The sequence below is a fragment of the Chiloscyllium punctatum genome, chromosome 24 (assembly GCF_047496795.1).
Source record: "Chiloscyllium punctatum isolate Juve2018m chromosome 24, sChiPun1.3, whole genome shotgun sequence".
NCBI lineage: Eukaryota > Metazoa > Chordata > Chondrichthyes > Orectolobiformes > Hemiscylliidae > Chiloscyllium > Chiloscyllium punctatum.
In genome coordinates, this window is record NC_092762.1 from 74,557,034 (window position 1) to 74,575,881 (window position 18,848).

Below are 18,848 nucleotides of genomic sequence, written 5' to 3' on the forward strand. Positions count from 1 at the left end.
GGGCAGGAGCATGCTGAGACAGTAGGGAGGCCAGAAGACGAAAGATATGGAATAGATTAACAAAAATGGGAAATGGTTAAAAAATGCAACTGAATGTCATTAAGTGTGTGGATAAACAAGGCCATCAATATGCATTCGATGGAAAGGTGCTGGAGGGTGTGGATGAACAAAGAATTCGAGAAGTTCAAATATATCATTCATTGAAAATGGGAATGCAAGTAAACAGCGCCATTAGAAATGCCTATTAAGATAATCAGTTTATAAATAAAGGCATTGAGTATGAGATTGAAATAAATGCTGATAGATCTGTACTAAAGAAAGGTTAGGGTATAATCCAAGCATGACTGGAACACAGTGTGCTTTGTGCTGAAATTACCTTTTCCTTCTAGATTTATTTAATTAACTGAATTGAAATTCAGATGTGGAGGTAAAATTTGAACTCATACCCCTGGATCATTAATCCAGGCCTCTGGATTATTAACCCTGCAACATAATCACTCTGTTCAGGACTACACTGAAGTGTCAACCTAAATTATGTGCTGGGACTTTAACTGCAGCCTTCTGGCGAAGAGGCAGAAGCGCTACCATTCAGTCATGGCTGACACCTAGGTTGTGCAGCAAATTAATTTGTATGTCAAAGTGAGTCTGGTAACATTACTGCATCCAAATAATCCAAAGTATCTGGTGTCACTCCCCTCTTAGCATAAAAAAGGTAATTTCAGATGGTTTACTTTTAAAGTCAATTTACACACTTGTAAGTGGAAAACGATGTTTATGTGAATGCATGTGATGATATTATCTTAAGCTGTAACTCTTTGGTTAAGAATAGCAAGATCAAACTGCTGATAATGTAACCATGTTATTAAAGTTGACATGCAATCATACCTGGACCCATAAAAATTCATATTGAGAAAGAAGCTATTTACCCAATAACATCTCTTTACCAGAACAATTCAGCATAAATGGTTTTATGATGAGCATGAAACACAAAGTCCATAGAGGAATATAGACAAGTGAGTAGACAAAAGCTTTACAGATGAAATATGATGTAAGTAAATATGAAGCAATGCACCTTTGCAGGAATAATAAAAGCTGAATATTATTTAAATGGTAGAAAGCTGCAGCAACAAGTATTTGGAGTCCCTCATGCATAAATAACATGCAAGTTCACCAGGTAAAAGGGAAGACAAATAAACCATTGACCTTTATTTAAATGGGAATGTAGCATAAAAAGGGGATGATTTTGCCAAAACTATGGAAGGCACTTGTCAAAACCAGGCCTGGAATACTGTGGTCCCCTTAGGTAAGGCAAAGTAGACTGGTATTTGAGGCAGTCCAGGGAAGATTCACTAAATTAATTCTTGGTATGGAGGCACTATCTTTTCTGGGGAGGTTGAGCAGCTTGAGTCTGGATTCATTCGAGGCTGGAAGAATGAGGGAAATTTTACTGAAACATAATAGATTCTTAAGGGCTTGATAGCGAGGTTTTCTTCCCCTTATGGGACTATCTAGGACAAGACAGCATAATCTCAGAAAAAGGAGTCACCAATTTAAGTCAGAGCTAAGGAAGAATTTTTCTGAGGGTAGTAAATCTATGGAATTCTTTAGCACAGAGGGCTGCCAAGCTGTAACTTTGTATGTTCAAAGGTGAAATCAACAAATTTTTAATTTTTCATTTAATCAAGGGAATTGGAGGGGGGGGGGGGAAGGCAGAAAAGTGAAAATGATCAGATCAGCCTTGATTTCAGTGAATGGTAAAGAAAACCCTAGAAGCTGTATGTCTATTGTTACATCATATGGTCTTAATGTTCCTTACTATTAATTGTCTGGCTCCCTCACTACAGGGCTGCATTCTGCTCTACTTCAAATACTTATCCAAGTTTTGCTTAAACAAAGCAGTGGAATCTTGCTGAAATTAGTAGATTGCAACAAAACTTGATTATTAATGTATTTCAAGAAAAAGCTCAGTACCTGTCCTCCTTAATCACTCTTAGGGTTAGAGTTCCTACGAGATTCCAAACCCTCTGTAATGTTGCAGACAGCCAGCTGAAATGGCCACACAGGCCATTTAGTTACATTCAAGAATGTGTCTCACCACCTCTGTCTAAGGACAATTATCAATGCAAAATAATTTCTGGCCTTGCCAGCAACACTGGCATCTTGTGAATGTATCATAAAAAGTAATCTTTTGTTTGACACATCAATCCTGTCTACCTAATCAGGCTGAGGTAAATGGTCCCAAGCATGATCCAAGGATAAAAGGCAGGGTTCTTTCTCAGTGTTCTGGTCAATACTTATTCTCGTAACAACATCACTAACCAATAGTCAGGTGGGCAGTTTAGCTGCCACCATAACTGCATCTCAAATGTTCATCATTGACTGTCAAAGGTTTGAGGCTTGTGAAAGGCGCACACACACAAAACATGGCTAATCAGTCTTGGTCAACAGCACCTGCTTTCTAAGTACATAGTGTTATTGGAGGTCAAGCTCAGGCGTTGGATTATTTTGTGACCTGACCTAATCATTTTAAATAGCGTAAACGTGCAACTTATCCTTATCCCTATCTTAATGTGTTGCTGCAAATGAGAGACTTGCAAGGGGTACATTTACAAAACTTCGGTTGATTACATTTGGCATGACATCTTTTCCAACGTCCATTACCTAGCAACCCCCGGTGCGTCTGCTTGTTGCTGGGCAACACATCTCTGTTTCATCTATCGTGTCTGCGCCGATTTTACTGAGTCACTGAGTGGCGGCGGACAGGAATGAAGAAAGCATTTTAAAAAAGACTAGACTGACGACCACCAGTGAAATAACCGCGTTGACGGTGGTTGTTTCTTACGCTCACTCCAGCAGCCAATGACTCGTCGTAAAGATCCCTCTGTTTGCCCACAGGCTGGCAATGGGTGAGATAAGTAAATTTAACAGCCATTGATGTTTCCCTACCCTCAGAGAAGTGAATGCATGTGTTTAAGATGAACGTTAGCGCCGAGGGCTAATTGTAATGTTAGCACTGACGAACCAAAGTGCTTTGGCATTCGAAGCTTCATCTCATCGCCGTTTTAATACGTTGTATGACACTGCAGCTGTAAGTCCCAACCTTGAAAGAAAAACGAATTAGGGCAATGGATCATTTTCAGCGCTGCACCCACAGTGCCACAATCTTTTACAATGTCACATGAGAAGAATTGTTCTTGAATTTGCACGTTGTACCTCCAATAGCAATTAACCGGTGTTATCTGCTTACTTTATTGCCGGGTGTTGGCCGTCTGTACATTTTTCTACTGATACGGTGCAAGATAAGGTTTAAAGCGTACGTTTTTTACAATCATGCAAAAGTAGAGATAAGGGAACGAACAATAATGTAACTGTAAACCACTTTGTTTTGTGTTCCACTGTATCAGATGCCTGTAAATTATATCTTTAATTAACACTGCAATTCAGGCACAAGAACAGACATGTGCTATATAACATTAATGTAATTATAATTTGAAGTGTTAAAATGTTATATGCAGAATCGTAGAAGTGAGTTTTGAACAGTAACATTGGTGCGCCCATTCACTAATCCATGACTAGAAATTTCCTCCAAATAAATATTGATAAGATTTCAACCATTGTTTTTAATCCTCATTCCATTCCGTCCTTATGGACTAAATGCAACTCCCTGGCAACAGTTTGCAATTAAGCCATCCTGAAGTGAGTTTCAGACGCTATTTCTAAGACTGTCTTCTTCCAATTCTTTGATATCATTCAACTTTGACAGCTCAGTTAATCAGCTGTTCAAACTCTCACCCTTGCCTTTGATACTTTTAGAATTAACTATTGGAATGCATTCCTGGCTGGTCTCCAACAAGTAATAAGAATTGATCCACATTATCCAAAATGAAACTGCGTCTTAACTGGCTTGATAGATCATAGTTTGCTCATTTTTGATTTTAACAAGGTAGTCTTTGATTGAAACACAAACTTGTAAAGCTGCACATTTGGTTTCAACAACAAAACAAAAGTTTATTATGGAAAAGAAATGAAGATAAAATAGAACAAGCCAAGTAACACACATTTAAAAATTTCAAACATGCAATAAAATATAATCCATTAATCTCAACAACATCCCATAATATTACTCAAACACCAGAGAAAGTTCCCTTCTCTACACACAAAGGGTTTGACTTAGCTATGGCAACAATTCTTGATCTGATAGCCTCTTCCTTGATTATCATGTGACCAAAGTTGGACTTTCTCAGCTTCACATAACCTCTTCAGGGTTTTAACCAAATACTTCTGGTCTGGAGTTTTTAAACTAAATTCCTGAGGTAAATTCTTCCTTAACAGGCCTAAACTGCTTCCCTGTCTCAGATGTAAATGCTTTTCACATTCAGCTTCAACCAAGACTTCTGCAAACTGCCCAAACTGAGATAGGAACATTTTGGTTCCTTCAAGGTATGGGTGTTTATAGCATTCAAAAGTGCAAAATCTTCTAAAGTGAAAACTTAATGCACTACTGTTTACTTTGCTAACTCATAAAAAATTCCCAACGTAAACAAATCTCCATCAATCTCCCCGAGCTATCTCTTGCAGACTGTTTTAACAGAAGAAATTATCATGGTTACAGAAATGCCGCAGGACACACAAAAAACCCAACATGCCACTAATTCAAAGTTCAAAATAGAATAGAGGTGTCCAAAAAAGCAAGGTCCCAAGTTTAAAATTGTGTTTGTGGTTTGAGCTGGGACCGAATTTAATGGAGTTCATGATGGCAGGAGTCATGGCAGCCTAGCTCATTTAATCGCTGGATAGGGGCCAGGTCAGTTTCTCAATGGCAGCAAAACCTCCTCCATTAAGTCAGGGAACTAACGCAAGATTCCTAGTCTCAGCTGGCATGATACTGATAGGCTTGTTAATCAGCAACTTGACATCCACTGCCAATGAGCCCCACACAATTTATTAGTGGCAAGGTTGACAGTTCTTGCCAGGCAGGACCTCTACCACCAAGACCCTGAATACCAGCGAAGGCATAACAGTGCCCAAATCAAGTCCCTCAGTTATGCTTAATACTATCAGATCTCTTGTATGGAATGGATGGAGGTTCCTTGCTGATTGTCCAACTAGTTAGGGCAAAACCCCCATTAATCTAATTAAATCCAATATGCCAGGTATGATTTCTACCAGCAGAGAGTTTTCCCCCTTGATGCCAATTTTGATAGGGCTCCTTGATGCTACACTCAGTCAAATGCAACCTTGATGTTAAGGGCAGTCACTCTCACCTTACCTCTGGAACTCAGCTTTTTCCCATGTTTGAACCAAGGCTGTGATGAGGTTAAGAACTGATGCAACCCAAACTGGGCATCACTGAGCAGGTTATTGCTGAGCAAGTGCTACAAGAATTAGTAGTGGTATTACTTTACTGATGATCAAAGATAGTCCAGTGGGGTGGTAATTGGCCAGGTGGGTTTGTCCTACTTTTTGTGTAAAGGACATGCCTGGGCAATTTTCGACATTGTTGGGTAGATGCTAATGTTGCAACTGTACTGGAACAGCTTGGCTAGAGGTGTGGCAAGCTCTGGAGCACAGGTTTTCAGTACTAATTGCTGAAAAGTTCTCAGACCCCATAGCCTTCTAGCTGTTCAGTACTTATTCAATACTTCTATCTGTTTCTTTTATAACATGGAATGAATTGAATTAGATTAGATTAGATTATGTCCAGTGTGGAAACAGGTCCTTCGGCCCAACAAGTCCACACTGACCCGCCGAAGCGTAACCCAACCAGACCCATTCCCTTACATTTACTCCTTCACCTAACGCTACAGGCAATTTAGCATGGCCAATTCACCTAACCTGCACATTTTTGGATTTGTGGGAGGAAACCGGAGGAGACCCACACAGACACAGGGAGAATGTGCAAACTCCACACAGAGTCGCCTGAGGTGGGAATTGAACCCGGGTCTTTGGTGCTGTGAGGCAGCAGTGCTAACCACAGTGCCACCGTGCTGCCCAGACTAGTATCTGTTATGCTGGAGATTTCTGCGGGAGGCTGAGATGAACTCCAAAGAGATGGCCCTGTTTGAGTAGATTTATAGAAGATCTCACTGGGGACTGAAGCACGGTATAATTTCTTTGCTGGAAGGGAGTGTAAAATAATTCAGAGAATAAGTTACCTTAGTAGACTGTTAGTTTGAGTAACAACCAGACAAAGAGTGGTTACTTGTAGTTTGTTACAAGACTGAGAAAGTAAAAGCTTTCAGTTTTATGAGTTTTCATATAAAAGGACTTCATAATTCACAGGGAAGATCTGGGAAGAATCAGTTGGGTTGAATTTAAAGATCTGAGATTGAGATGAAATCTCTGAATTTGGTTCTGTGAAGTAATGGAATCGACGAATAGAGGAAAATTTTATTTCACTGTGTCTTTCAAAATTTTCCCAACCATTTCCTATATTTAAGTAGTTTTTCTTGTAATAAAGATCTGTTTTAAACTTGTCAAAACAATCTGCAAATTACAAAACAGTTAACAAAGAATTACTCAGTGTATAAAGCTTGTCCCTGAAGATAATCAATTAAAAATAACAAGGAATAAATCTAAAAAATCTAAAGAACTGCGAATGTTGGAAATCAGAAATAAAAGTAGAAATTGCTGGAAAAACTCAGAAGGTCTGGCAGCAGCTTTGGAGAGAAATCAGAGTTAACATTTTGGGTCCAATGACCCTTCTTCAGAATACAGAAAGAAACACAAGAAATAAACCTAATCAGACATATGTAGAATTTTCAACAGAAAATTAAACGTTGCGGCATCAGTGGCTTTAATCACTGAAGTTAGAGAAAATTGGGCAAAATGATGATTACGGAGGAATTCAGAAACAGCATTCATATAAAGCTAAGCTCTTATTTAGATGAGGGCATGTATCAATGATCAGAGAAAAAGCAGATCTGGCAGTAGGTGTGATTTCTCACATAGACTGTTGCAGTTGGGGACATGTGGGAATTCACAACAGAACTGGAGAAATAGAAACGTGTTGCCAGAAGATGTATGTTTTTTAAAGAACAAACAAGGACATCAAGATTACACAGCAGAAAGCCGAAAACAAAAAAGTAATATTAAAAAAAATGATGTTCTTTATTTGTAATAAGTCCGAACATATCAAAGCTGAATGGGAGACTGATTGCAGTAGTAGGCATGTCTAAGAAATCCTCAAAAAAGGGGCATCAAAAAGTGAATAGTTATTAAACCTGGAGCACTAGTACAAAAAGAACATGTTTCTTTAGTATGTATTAAGTAGTTGGTCAGTTAACTTAACTGGCCAGTCGGCAATGCAGAGTAATGCAACTGCGACCACAAGGGGCTGTTTTTCAACTTCTAGCCTCACCTGAGGCATGGTGACCCTCAGTTGAAACCTCCACCTGTGGTCCGCTAAGAGTGCAGCCTTATGGTCCAGCAGGACTATGGCAACTTTACCTTTTTGAAGAAGGGAGAGATGACTCTTGACAGTCATGAAAATTCTTCTTTGACTATAGATGATGTGAATCAGACCAATGGAGGTTCTAAATATTGTATCTCAAAAAGACAGGTATTGCGTCATGTTTTAAATCAAGAGGCAAACCAATAAAGATATTGAAAGACATTGGAGTTACTGATGCTGGCTGATGATATCATTTATCTTTGTTTGACAGAAGGTCAGAAGTCACGCACCAGGTTATGTCCAACAGATTTATTTGAAATCACAAGCTTTCGGAGCGCTGCTCCATCATGTCACCTGTTGAATATATATCATCTGTATATATTTATAATATATTTATATTATTGTATATAATAATAATAATTATAATATATAATCTGTATATATTTATAATATATTTATATTACAGTATATTTAAAAGATGTATTTATGTGTATTCCATCACTAGTCTTTCTCATATTTAATAATTAATAGACACACTGTTTGTTAACAAAGTCTGGTTAAATTAGCTTCTTTTAAAGCATAAGTTCATTTCAGTCTGGGAGATACAAGGAAAAGTATATGTTTTCAAATTAGCTTTGTTGCGATTATCGAAGGGAGTGGGTGAATTATGAAGAGGGAACCATTTAATTCCCCCATACCAATTTAGGGTATCCCATCCGGAACTGTCTCAAATTGTGAAATCTTTTTTAGACCCATTTAACTAGACTCTTTAGTTTACTCTATTTTATCATTATTTCAATTGTTAATAATTTTCTCTTTTATTGTTTAAACTAAATCGGCAGCATTGCATGCTTTATTTCAGCAAGAGACCACTTTGTTAAAAACAAAACAAATCAAAATATAGTCAATCAAGCCAGGTTTCAGTCTGGGATCTTACTTGTCCAATAACAACATCAGCTGGAATTCTAAATCCTAACATATATACCTAAAATTTCCATTGGATATATTAATTTATCATATACTCACACTGATGAAGAAGTTTGATTTGAGTTTAGTGAATGACAGGGTCAACTTTTTAAATAGCTTTCATTTACAATGTCAGCCCAGCAATGTAACTTTCAATTAACAGCACACATGATACCAAGGAACAATTATTTCCTGGAAAAGGTGAGCTTGGTAAATGCCAATGATGGAAATAGCAGATGAAAACTCATGCATGTATACGATGGCATTTCACGTCTTGCTGATTCAGCAGAAGAACATGTAGGCTAGCACCCATTTTAATATAGTGGGTGTGGTATGCAGGCACATAAAGAATTTAATATCAATATTATGTTTGGGATGATTGATATTACTTGTTGACAACATTACTCTAAAGTGTGTAACATCAGTATTGTCTTTTGGCAGACAATCAAAGCGCAAAGGCAGGAGAGGGCTGTCCAGAAATGCTGGTATGTGTTGTAAAGAGATATAAACTCTATCCAAAGATAAAGAGAGGTTATTTCATGCCTGAGAGATCCAGCACTGCAACAATTGGATAGCTGTACCTGATTGTCCATCCATTGGATTCCGGATTGATAGATGGCCTTTCAGTTGATCAAAACATGCAAGATATAACTGCCATTCCCCTCAAATGAAACATCCTTCCACTTAGCCAGTAGCCATTTCTACTCTGTTTGTATTTGTGCTGTTATTTTGAGGGACTTTCAGCATGGTGAGATTCATCTTGCTCGTTTTGGATCCTCGTGTATCATTCTTTTGCCCCAATGACCATCCATCCCTGCCTTGCTACGCTGGCAGTCATGATGTCCATTGAGGTCCCCAACCTTCTCTGGGAGCCCCTCAAGATCAAGACCCTATTGTCCCTCTCCTGATCAAAGCTATCTGCATCCTGAAATCCCTTGAGACTTCCCAGAAGGCTGCATGATTCCCGTAGCTCTGCTTCCAACCAAACTATGACACCCAATTGTCCCATCCCAGCCATTCCATCCACTTCACCAGCACCATTCACCACTCCCCCTCCAAACGAACCCATGCCATATGTTGGCCTTGGAATGAATTATATTGTGGCATATACTTTGATAACATTCCCAGACCCTGAAGGTCAATGAACCCCAGACAAATGGGAGCAAAATATGTCTCTGAACTGGCTAAAACCCTGAAGTTCATTTTGAGGTTAAGAATCTGTCTGCTGCTTGTCTGATTAAATTCACTTCCTGGCACTCTTCAGACATGACTGGGGCTGCAATTCCCACCCATATTCTGTTCATGACATGTAGAATGTTTGAAGATCATGAGGAAACTAACTATTTTATAATTTCTATTACAGAGTCTGAAGTATCATGTGAATCACAAAGTGGACAAGGTAGGAAATCTGGAAAAAAGCGAAGTATTGTGGATGGTGGAGATCAGAAATTTTAAAAAAGTGTTGGAGAAATGCAGTAGGGCTGGTTGCATTGTTTTGAGTCGAAGGTGACACTTCTTTGGAGCAAGTTATATTGGACTGAATCATACCGGACTCAAAGTGTTAACTCTATTGCATTTTCCACAGATGCTGCTGGACCTGCTCAGTTTCTTTAGCACTTTCTGGTTTTATTATTGGTTTTAAATGCTAAATGCATATTGCATTTCATAAATGGTAATCTTCTGTGCTTGGACCAGAGCTTTATAATTATCTTAGTGTATATGATAACTCTTTTTATCCCACAGATCAGCTTCTACTAACTCATACATATCCTGTTATAATTTTGAATTTTGAGTCGCTTGAACCCAGATCACTACCACTTTCACAGTCTGAAAAAACCTGGCAGTCCACAAAGAATTTACTCAATTCTTCTCACATCCTTGGGAGGAGGTGTCTTGTCCTGTCCTTGATGCCACCCTACATGAGCTCAACTGGAATGCCTGAAGTGAGAAAATCATGTGCTCCATTATATAGTTGCATATTCTTCAAGAAACTTCAAATAAGATCCTTCAAGTTACTACAAACAGAATTGAAAATAGTTACCAATCATTTCAGTTGCTGTTTTTAATGGTGTTTCACATGCATTCATTGATAGTCAATTTCTGTTCCAACTTCATTTGGAGAAGATTCAGTCTTGCCACTTAATGGAACAACAACATGATCATGGCCCTGAATTTCCTTATTTGTACACAGGAATAGATGAGCAAATGTATGCTTAGGACATCAGAATGTTATCATGAGTTCTTCTGTTTTGGTTTCCTCAGCTTTGATGTTCTGTTCAGGAAGATTCAACTGAGTTTATTTGCATTGAAGTATCTTTTGCTGGCACTGTGCCTAGACATTTATTACTTTTACGCCACTGCTGTACATTAGGAAAGATAGGCCTATATAAAAATGGGTGCAGCTGCTTCCCCTAGTCAAATTAGTTAGAGTGGAGAGTTTTGAGAGCTTTGAGATGATCCCAAACTTAGTTTGTTAATTTCAAATTTCACAGGCGTTTGTTACTTTCCAATATTGAAAATTTTAATTCTGTCCTAAATCAATTTCAGTATAGGGGTGGGAACACCTCCAAGGAAATTCACCACCACAGGTGAGAATACTGACCGATGGTCCATTCTGCAGAGTTGGAGGAGGAGGCAATGAGCTGGCAGTTAATGGTCAGTCATAGGAAGCCCTTTGATATGCCAGCTCAGGTCAACCAATTCAGATCTGCCTGAGTCACGCATGAGTTCTGCATGTAATGATGCTATCAGAGCCTAGACAGCCATCAGAATAGTTAAATATATTAAAACATGACTTACAGTGTAACTCTTATTAACAAAGCTTCAGTTAATTCATTTGAAGAGTACCACATCTAAGCTAGTTTCCTAATTCTCCCTGCAAAATAGGTACTGGAGAAAAATTTGATGGGGTCATGCTAGAATCTATTTGTTATTGTATGAGCCCCATTTAATAATTAAATAACTGGCAGCATTTAAATTATGCATGTCAGAATTTTATTCAACTATTTCATTTCCTTCAGGCAATGTTCCACGATACGTTCAACTCAGCGAACATAAACGGCTTGATAAACGGTTTCAACCAGACAGGTAAATACTTAAATATAAACAGAAAATGCTGGGGATAACCTGCAGGTTAGGTTTTGGTGGAGGGGCATGTGGGGAAGCTGCAAAAGGACAAGATAGATTAGGTGAGTGGGCAAAGAAGCAGCACATGGAATACAATGTGAGAAAGAATGAGGTTATGCACTTTAGTAAGTAGAATAGAATCGGTTTATTTTCTAAATGGGGAAAGGCTTCAGAAATCTGAAGCATAATGGAACTAGGGAGTCCTAGTTCAGGATTCTCTTAAGTTAACATGCAGGTTCAGTTGACAGTTAGGAAGGCAAATGCAATGTTAACATTCATTTCAAGAGAGCTTGAATACAAGAGCAGAAATGAACTGCTGAGGCTTACAAAGCACTGGTCACACTGTGTTTGGAATATTGTGAGCAGTTTTGGGTCTGTATCTAAGGAAGAATGTGCTGACATTGGAGGGGTTCCAGAGGTTTACAGGAATGATCCTGGGGATAAAGGGCTCGTCATATGAGGACTGTTTGAAGACTCTGGGTCGGCAATCGATGAAGTTTAAAAAGATGAGGGGAGATCTCATCAAAGGTTCCAGAATACTGAGAGGCCTAGATAGAGTGGACATGGAGAAGATGTTTCCACGAGTAGGAGAGACCATGGTCCAAACGCACAACCTCAGTGTGAAGAAACAATCCTTTAGAACTAAGATGAGAAGGAATCTTTTCAGTCAGAGGATGGTTAATCTGGAACTTACTGCCGCAAAAGCTGTGGCGGCCAAGTCATTGAGTGTATTTAAGACAAGAGATAGATTATTGATTAATAAAGGGATCAAGGGTTACAGGGTGAAAGCAGGAGAATGCAGTTGAGAAATGTATCATCCATGATCAAATGGTGAGCAGATGGAATGGGCTCAATGGCCTAATTCTGCTCCTATTACCATCTTATGGTGTTTGGAGAAATAGGTCCATGACTTTTCAGAATATCCAAGGAAATGCTTTAACAATTACAGATAGATGTACTGCAAAGATCACAAACATGTATATAGACATGACAATAAGTAATGTATTGCAGAAATAACTTTGTTATGTTTCCATTTCAAATACATATTAGAAGTATGACCCAATGCAACTTCTCTGGCTCATTGACTCAGAATGAGTATAATTTTGTCCTGAACACGAGCAAAAATGTTATGCCAGTACTATCCAGATCCTTATACCATACAAAGGATGAGAACCTTAAAACTGGTAAATTGGACATATGCCTAAATTGAAGCCTCAGCCTGTTGCTTGCATCATTTCTTTTCTCTTTGTTTTTGATTTGAGAAATGTGATCAAGAACATTTGTCGTGCAATTTTTGATTTTTGTTAAGTAGGATTTCCATTGTTGTTTCTCTCAAATTCCTGCTGTAGTTTAAGCATAACTAGCAATATAGTTACTATTTACAGTATTTCTCTGGGGTTTCTTGGATATTCAACCAAATTTATGGTGGGAGTGCAGAAGAACATCCCAGAATTTCTACCTCGAGGTCCCATCCAAGTTAGTATGGAAAACAAATTCTTTTGCTATCAAAGGTAGAATGTTATATTCACAAAGCTCTACCTATTTATAGATTAGATTTGAAGTTTTCCAGGCAATCTATTTGGTGCTATTAGATAAACTGAAAAGCAATTTGTCAGTGACATTAACGTTTGCAACTTTATTTAAAATTTATTCAGTATTACATGGTACAATTGGAATTTTACTTATGAAAATCAGCAGTGAGATAAATTTTAGATGTTAACATTCTAGCAGAGTATCGTATCGCAGGATCATATATCATCAGTTGAGACACATAGCTAGTTTTCCATCCATTACGTAGCACAGAATTTCAGAACAGATAACCAGAATAAATAACAGAAATCTGTTTGTGCATAACTTACAAAGTATCAGAAATTGGTACAGTGTGTCTGGAACTCAAATTACTTAAAGAATAATTTCTGATTGCTATTTGGGAAATGTTGATTAATTGAAGATTCACTAATGGTCAGTGTCTCACCTTAGCCAACGAAATGAGGTTAGTAGTTTGTTGTTAATTTCATCTGGAAATTTTACACGTTTTTAAAGCATTTCTGATGCTGTCATTGAATTATTTTATTCCAATATTTTCCAGTGTTTCAGCATTTTAATATCTTTCACAAGCATTACTACAACACCCTTTTATGATAAATGTTTCCTTTGTAATTTTTAAGCAGCCATAGACCCGAGATCATCATAGAACATCACAATTATTTCTCTAATAATGATTTTAGGCAGTACAGTCTCCATTTGTTGTCACTTTCCACAGACAGATCAATTAATTAATTTTGAATTCTGGATACATGCCTGCATTAAAAGCACAGTTTTCCAACATCCTGTGCCAAACAACATCCATAAGCTGACTTGTTCTTTTTGTGTATGCATTGGTTGGTAACATTCATATGTCTGTGTGATCTCAACATGTGGTGTGATCTCAATAACTGGCACGACAGCAGCTTATAGCTGTTATATTTCGCAGAAATATTCATCAGTGTAATTGCGCTGATGTACATTTCTCGATTACAATTATATATACTCACTTGAAACAAAATCATCTTTTTATCAATATTTAAATGGTCTCAATGTAGAAATATCTGTTTTGATGCCATATAATTAGTATGGTGATTAGTACTTTGACACCTAGTGAATTAGCAGTTTCCATAGGCATATAATTATATATTCCTAATGCCTGTAATAGTATCCACTGAACCGTAAAGAATCCAGCCCTTGATCATCAAAACAATGGACTTGACCACTTTTCTCAGAGGCCTTTCTGCCTCTGCTCTTCAAAACTGCAGCTAATCAAGAACTCTTGCGAATTTGCATATATCTATCTATGCCCTCCCTACCTAGAACCCTTGGTTCCCTGAGCCTTAGCAATTTAATGTGATTACAATTATTAAAAGATACTTTAACATTTTAGAATGTTGTATTTTAAAGAAAAACTGATCAGTAGTTGCAGTGAAATTCTATATTGTACAGTTTGAGTCCCATCACAAATTTTTTAAACATTAATATCTTTTAATAAATCTCATTATAGGACACTTTGTTTTAGGCTAAGTTTTCCACCTTGGATCCCTTCACCTCAGAAATAAATATTTATCTTTATTACGGTTTTACCAGTTAAAAAGTTCGAAGCACCGCCAACATCAACTGTTAAAAAAATTATCAAATAGAATTCCGGTTTATTGGAATTAATATGGGTCCTAGATACTAAAATCTCTCAGAATAAAATCTTGTTTGGAAGTGATCAGGAAGGGATATCCAACTAAGCAGCCGTTAAAATACTAATTAGCATTCTTATAACAAAACCCTTATTTTACTTGTCATCAAATACTTCCAAGTAAGAATTCACCAAAATACCCTGCTGACCTCTGAAGACAGAGAACATCAGATTCATAAAACAGATTGAAAATCACAAAATCATATTAAAAAGATAGAGCAAATTAAGGAGGACTGTTCATGAATAGTATAACATAACATTTTGTTACAAGGGGACATTCAAAGGAACCCTCACCACCTACCTGTGAACTTCCTTTGTATCTCTGCAGAACTTACATAAATTTAGATTATGAATGCCAATTTAAGGATTGCAATCCAACACAGTATTAATCCAGTGGCAAATGGAACATTCAAGTGAATGAGTACCTTGCAAACTTCCAGAGAAGTTACATTAAAAGTGCCTAATCAAGGGACCCTTCATCAAAGGGGTAGAGACACTGCCCTACCCTTCCCGCAGATCCACTCCCTGCCCTTCACCCCCCCAACCCATCCCCTTGACCTCCACTCCATGCTCCACCAAAGCAATCACTCAACTGTGGTTTGGATACTTTGGTCATCCTGGACTTTACATGGACACATTAAAGACAGTGGCCATGAGCTTCCCCATGCTACTACTGAACTATGAAGAATGCTGGCTTCTAAGTTAGCTGGACCTCTGTCCAAAAGGTTCTTCCTGTTGCTGTCCAGTTAATATATCATTAAAACTCAAAATGTTGTGAACCTTCCTGAGATGAGTAGATTTGTCCTCTCCTGGATGAGATTCCTAGTCACCAATATTAAATTCCACCATCTATGTCCAAAGTGCATCTTTCTCACCATACACTGCATCCTCTGACACCCGATCAATCTGGAATTCAATCTAATGAAAATTATTGGTTATAACAGCAGGACGTTGAAGCAATTTACCTGGTGCAATCTGCTTTGTTAAATGGAGTTTACTGCTCTGTATTAATTCTTTTGTTAATCTTCTTAGGCAATCCTTCGGGGTCAAAGATGATTTTCTTCCACTCAAAGGTTGTGGGTTCTGAGGTGACCCATTTCCTGGAGCCTCATACTCTGCCACAGGTGGTGGAGCTGATGTTTGATGTTGCAGATGAGTGGAATGCTTGGATTATCACACACTATTTACACTAGCATCCAACTCTTTCTTCAGAACCATTACACCCTGGGTGTTCTAAAGAAGAGTCATATTGGAGTCAAAATTTTAACTCTGTTTCTCTCACCACAGATGCCATCAGAGCTGCTGAGTTTCTCCAACACTTTCTATTTTTATTTCAGACCTTCAGCATCCACATTATTTTGCTTTGATTTTATTATTTCAATGATCTCTTGCTTCAGGATATCCATCAACTGCTCTGTGTACACTTTAGCTCATCTATAGCTTTGAAATCTGTACCTTGTTTTGTACCAGCTTCTGTGCAAGCCTACATTTGCCATATTAAATTAAAATTGAAGAACTCCCATGACCTTGCATTTCTTCCTCTTCATGAGATTATCCAAATCTATAATACCCCTCCCTGAAAGCGAATGTCATGACTCTGGATTCTTGTACAAGTTCTCCTCCCAGTAGACAGAGGTGAATGACCACAGCTTCAGTTATCGACTAATTCCCTTTCTAAATAAAACAATCTCTCCAACTGCTTTTTCCAATTTAAGACAGAAATTGAAAACCCCCCTTAATTATTCCTTCTTTAGCTCAGCGTACATTTGTCTAATTCTACCCCCAACGGATACTTTGAGATGGTTTCTTTCTTATAGCTTATATTTACATCAACAGTGTTACTGTAGAATTTCTACACAGTGGCCCAGTCATTAGCACTGCTGCCTCACAGCGCCTGGGACCTCGGTTCGATTCCAGCCTCAGGGAACTGTCTCTGTGGAGTTTACATATACTCCCCATATCTGTGTGGGTTTCCTTCGGGTGCTCTGGTTTCCTCCCAGAATCCAAAAATGTGCAGCTTGGCCATGCTAAGTTGACTATAGTGTTCAGGGATGTGTAGGTTAGGTGGATTAGTCAGGGGTAAATGTAGAGTAATGGGGAATGAGTCTGGGTGAGTTACTCTTCAGAGGGTTGGTGTGGACTTGTTGGGCCTAATGGCCTGTTTCCAAACTTTAGGGACTCTGTGTTAATGTTGACCATGATCTTGGACAGGAAGAGATAGGCATGAATTAACTGTCCCCCACGTTGATCTATAATTTAACTAGTTTAGGATCCCAGTGTTAATGATCTCTTGGGGTGATGTTATGCTAATAGACTTCATTTGTCAAATAGTCTGTATGTTAATACATTGATGATCCCAATGGTAAATTTTGAGGTACAGCAGATGGAACTTATTCCTATGAAACTGCACTTGTTCCAATGACAGCAATTTGGCTGTTAAGATTTCTATTTTACATTTCTCAAACAAGCATTAACCAGAGGGCACCATGTTGAACAGCCACTTTATTGTGTCAGACACATTTATAAATTGAGTTAGCTTAAGAATCAAATTGTCTTACGTAGGACAAGAGTGTAATATCAGTAATGTAAAAAAAAAATGTTTTGCATGGTAACATGTCACTCCTTTGTATAGCTTTTATATCTGTATGTATAGATTCCTTTGTTGCTCCATCCCATTTAGAATCTTATTCGCCAAGGAGTATGTGGACACTTTATTCTTTCTGCTAAAATGCACCTTCTCAAATTAACTGATATTTAGTCAAATTGTCATTATCCACCCATTCCACAAGGTTATTAATGTCATTTTATATTTTATTTACTAGTTGACTGAAGTATTTCTTTATGATATTAATGATATAAAGATAGGGATTCTATGGTTTAGTGATATTAATGGTGAAAAGCAGAGACCAGCTTTTATTTGTCTGCATTCTGTACCGTTTATACATTTGTAAATTGTGTTGTGTAATCAACAGTTAATAGCAACATATTTGCTTATAATGTAGACCAGTCATTTGGCCTGTGAAACCTGCTACATTGCGAGCTAAGGCTTCATACAGAACTAAAGAACTAGCTAAACCAAAGTCAATTCATCAAGACAGCAATCCAACTTACACTGAGGTAAATATAAGTAATTTAACGTTAATTATGAGTTCATAAGGCTAGAATTGGTTTACACTCATCATTTTCTTCAAACTAACCCAAACATGTAAGTGGGAAACTTTGAACTTATTGAACATTGCTGAACTTATTTATTGTCTTAAATCTTTCCACTCAGCATGCAGAAGAAAACCTATTGATAAACACTCTAGCCATTACAGCAAATAATACCTTAGCCAAATGTGAGAAAATGATACTCATTTTTTATTCCCCTGCATCAGGTTGTAAAGATCAAAAAAGCTTACAAATTAAATTTTCGTTTAATTGTCCTTTAGTTTTTAATTGTAATCCTATTTGTGTCTTATGCCCTATTCAAAAATGAATGCCTGATTTTTTTTTATTTAAATGACTAGAAATTTTTCACAAAGTAAATAACATTTTCCCAGATTTCCTTTGTTAAACATGTAAACTCAGCTATTCATTCCTCTGTGTCTCACCAAAAAAAAATACAGATAGATTTGTGAAAAGTATTCTGTGCACAAATTTTGTTTAAAAAATGAATCTGTTCCAGCAGTTCAGTTAATGAAACCTAACGAGAAGACTCAGGGAATAGTTCTGCGATATTTTTAAGTGAGTTGTGATAGATTAATATATTATAGCCCAATTTTCAAACCTATATTTCTGCATTAGTAAGTAAGATTGCTGCATGGTTTGAAAGCAAGTAATTTGATATAAATTGTAAGCAGTGTTTATATAGTGATGTGTTACAGCATTGTTTGCAGATGAACCAGATCCAGGGGCTTTTTCCACAGATGGAGTTTTGGTTGGCAACAAGCAGTTGATTGTTCTGTGGATTAATGACCAGTCATTGAGGACAAAGACTTGTTGCCTGCCAACAGCCATGAGATTGGTTCCCAGGTAGCTGAAGACCTTGGAGCTGAGAATAAAGAATGGTGAAGCAATCAGATTTTTTATTGGCTCAGGAACTGTCTCTCTCTGCAGTCAAAATGCCTGAAGAGTACAGAAAAGAAATGTTTACAATTTTGCAAG

General features: G+C 37.7%; 1 protein-coding gene across 4 annotated transcripts in view; it reads left to right on the top strand.

The window, feature by feature from the left end:
- Positions 1-18,848, top strand: part of LOC140494701 (uncharacterized) — an 88,711-nt gene that overhangs the window by 38,149 nt on the left and 31,714 nt on the right. Inside the window, exons 1-5 of one of the 4 annotated variants that reach the window (XM_072594193.1) lie at positions 2,725-2,906; positions 8,801-8,844; positions 9,723-9,758; positions 11,380-11,446; positions 17,705-17,819. In XM_072594193.1, coding sequence (XP_072450294.1) covers positions 2,860-2,906; positions 8,801-8,844; positions 9,723-9,758; positions 11,380-11,446; positions 17,705-17,819 — 309 coding nt within the window. In that variant the 5' untranslated portion in view covers positions 2,725-2,859. The other 3 variants (XM_072594195.1, XM_072594194.1, XM_072594196.1) reach the window with 3 other exon arrangements.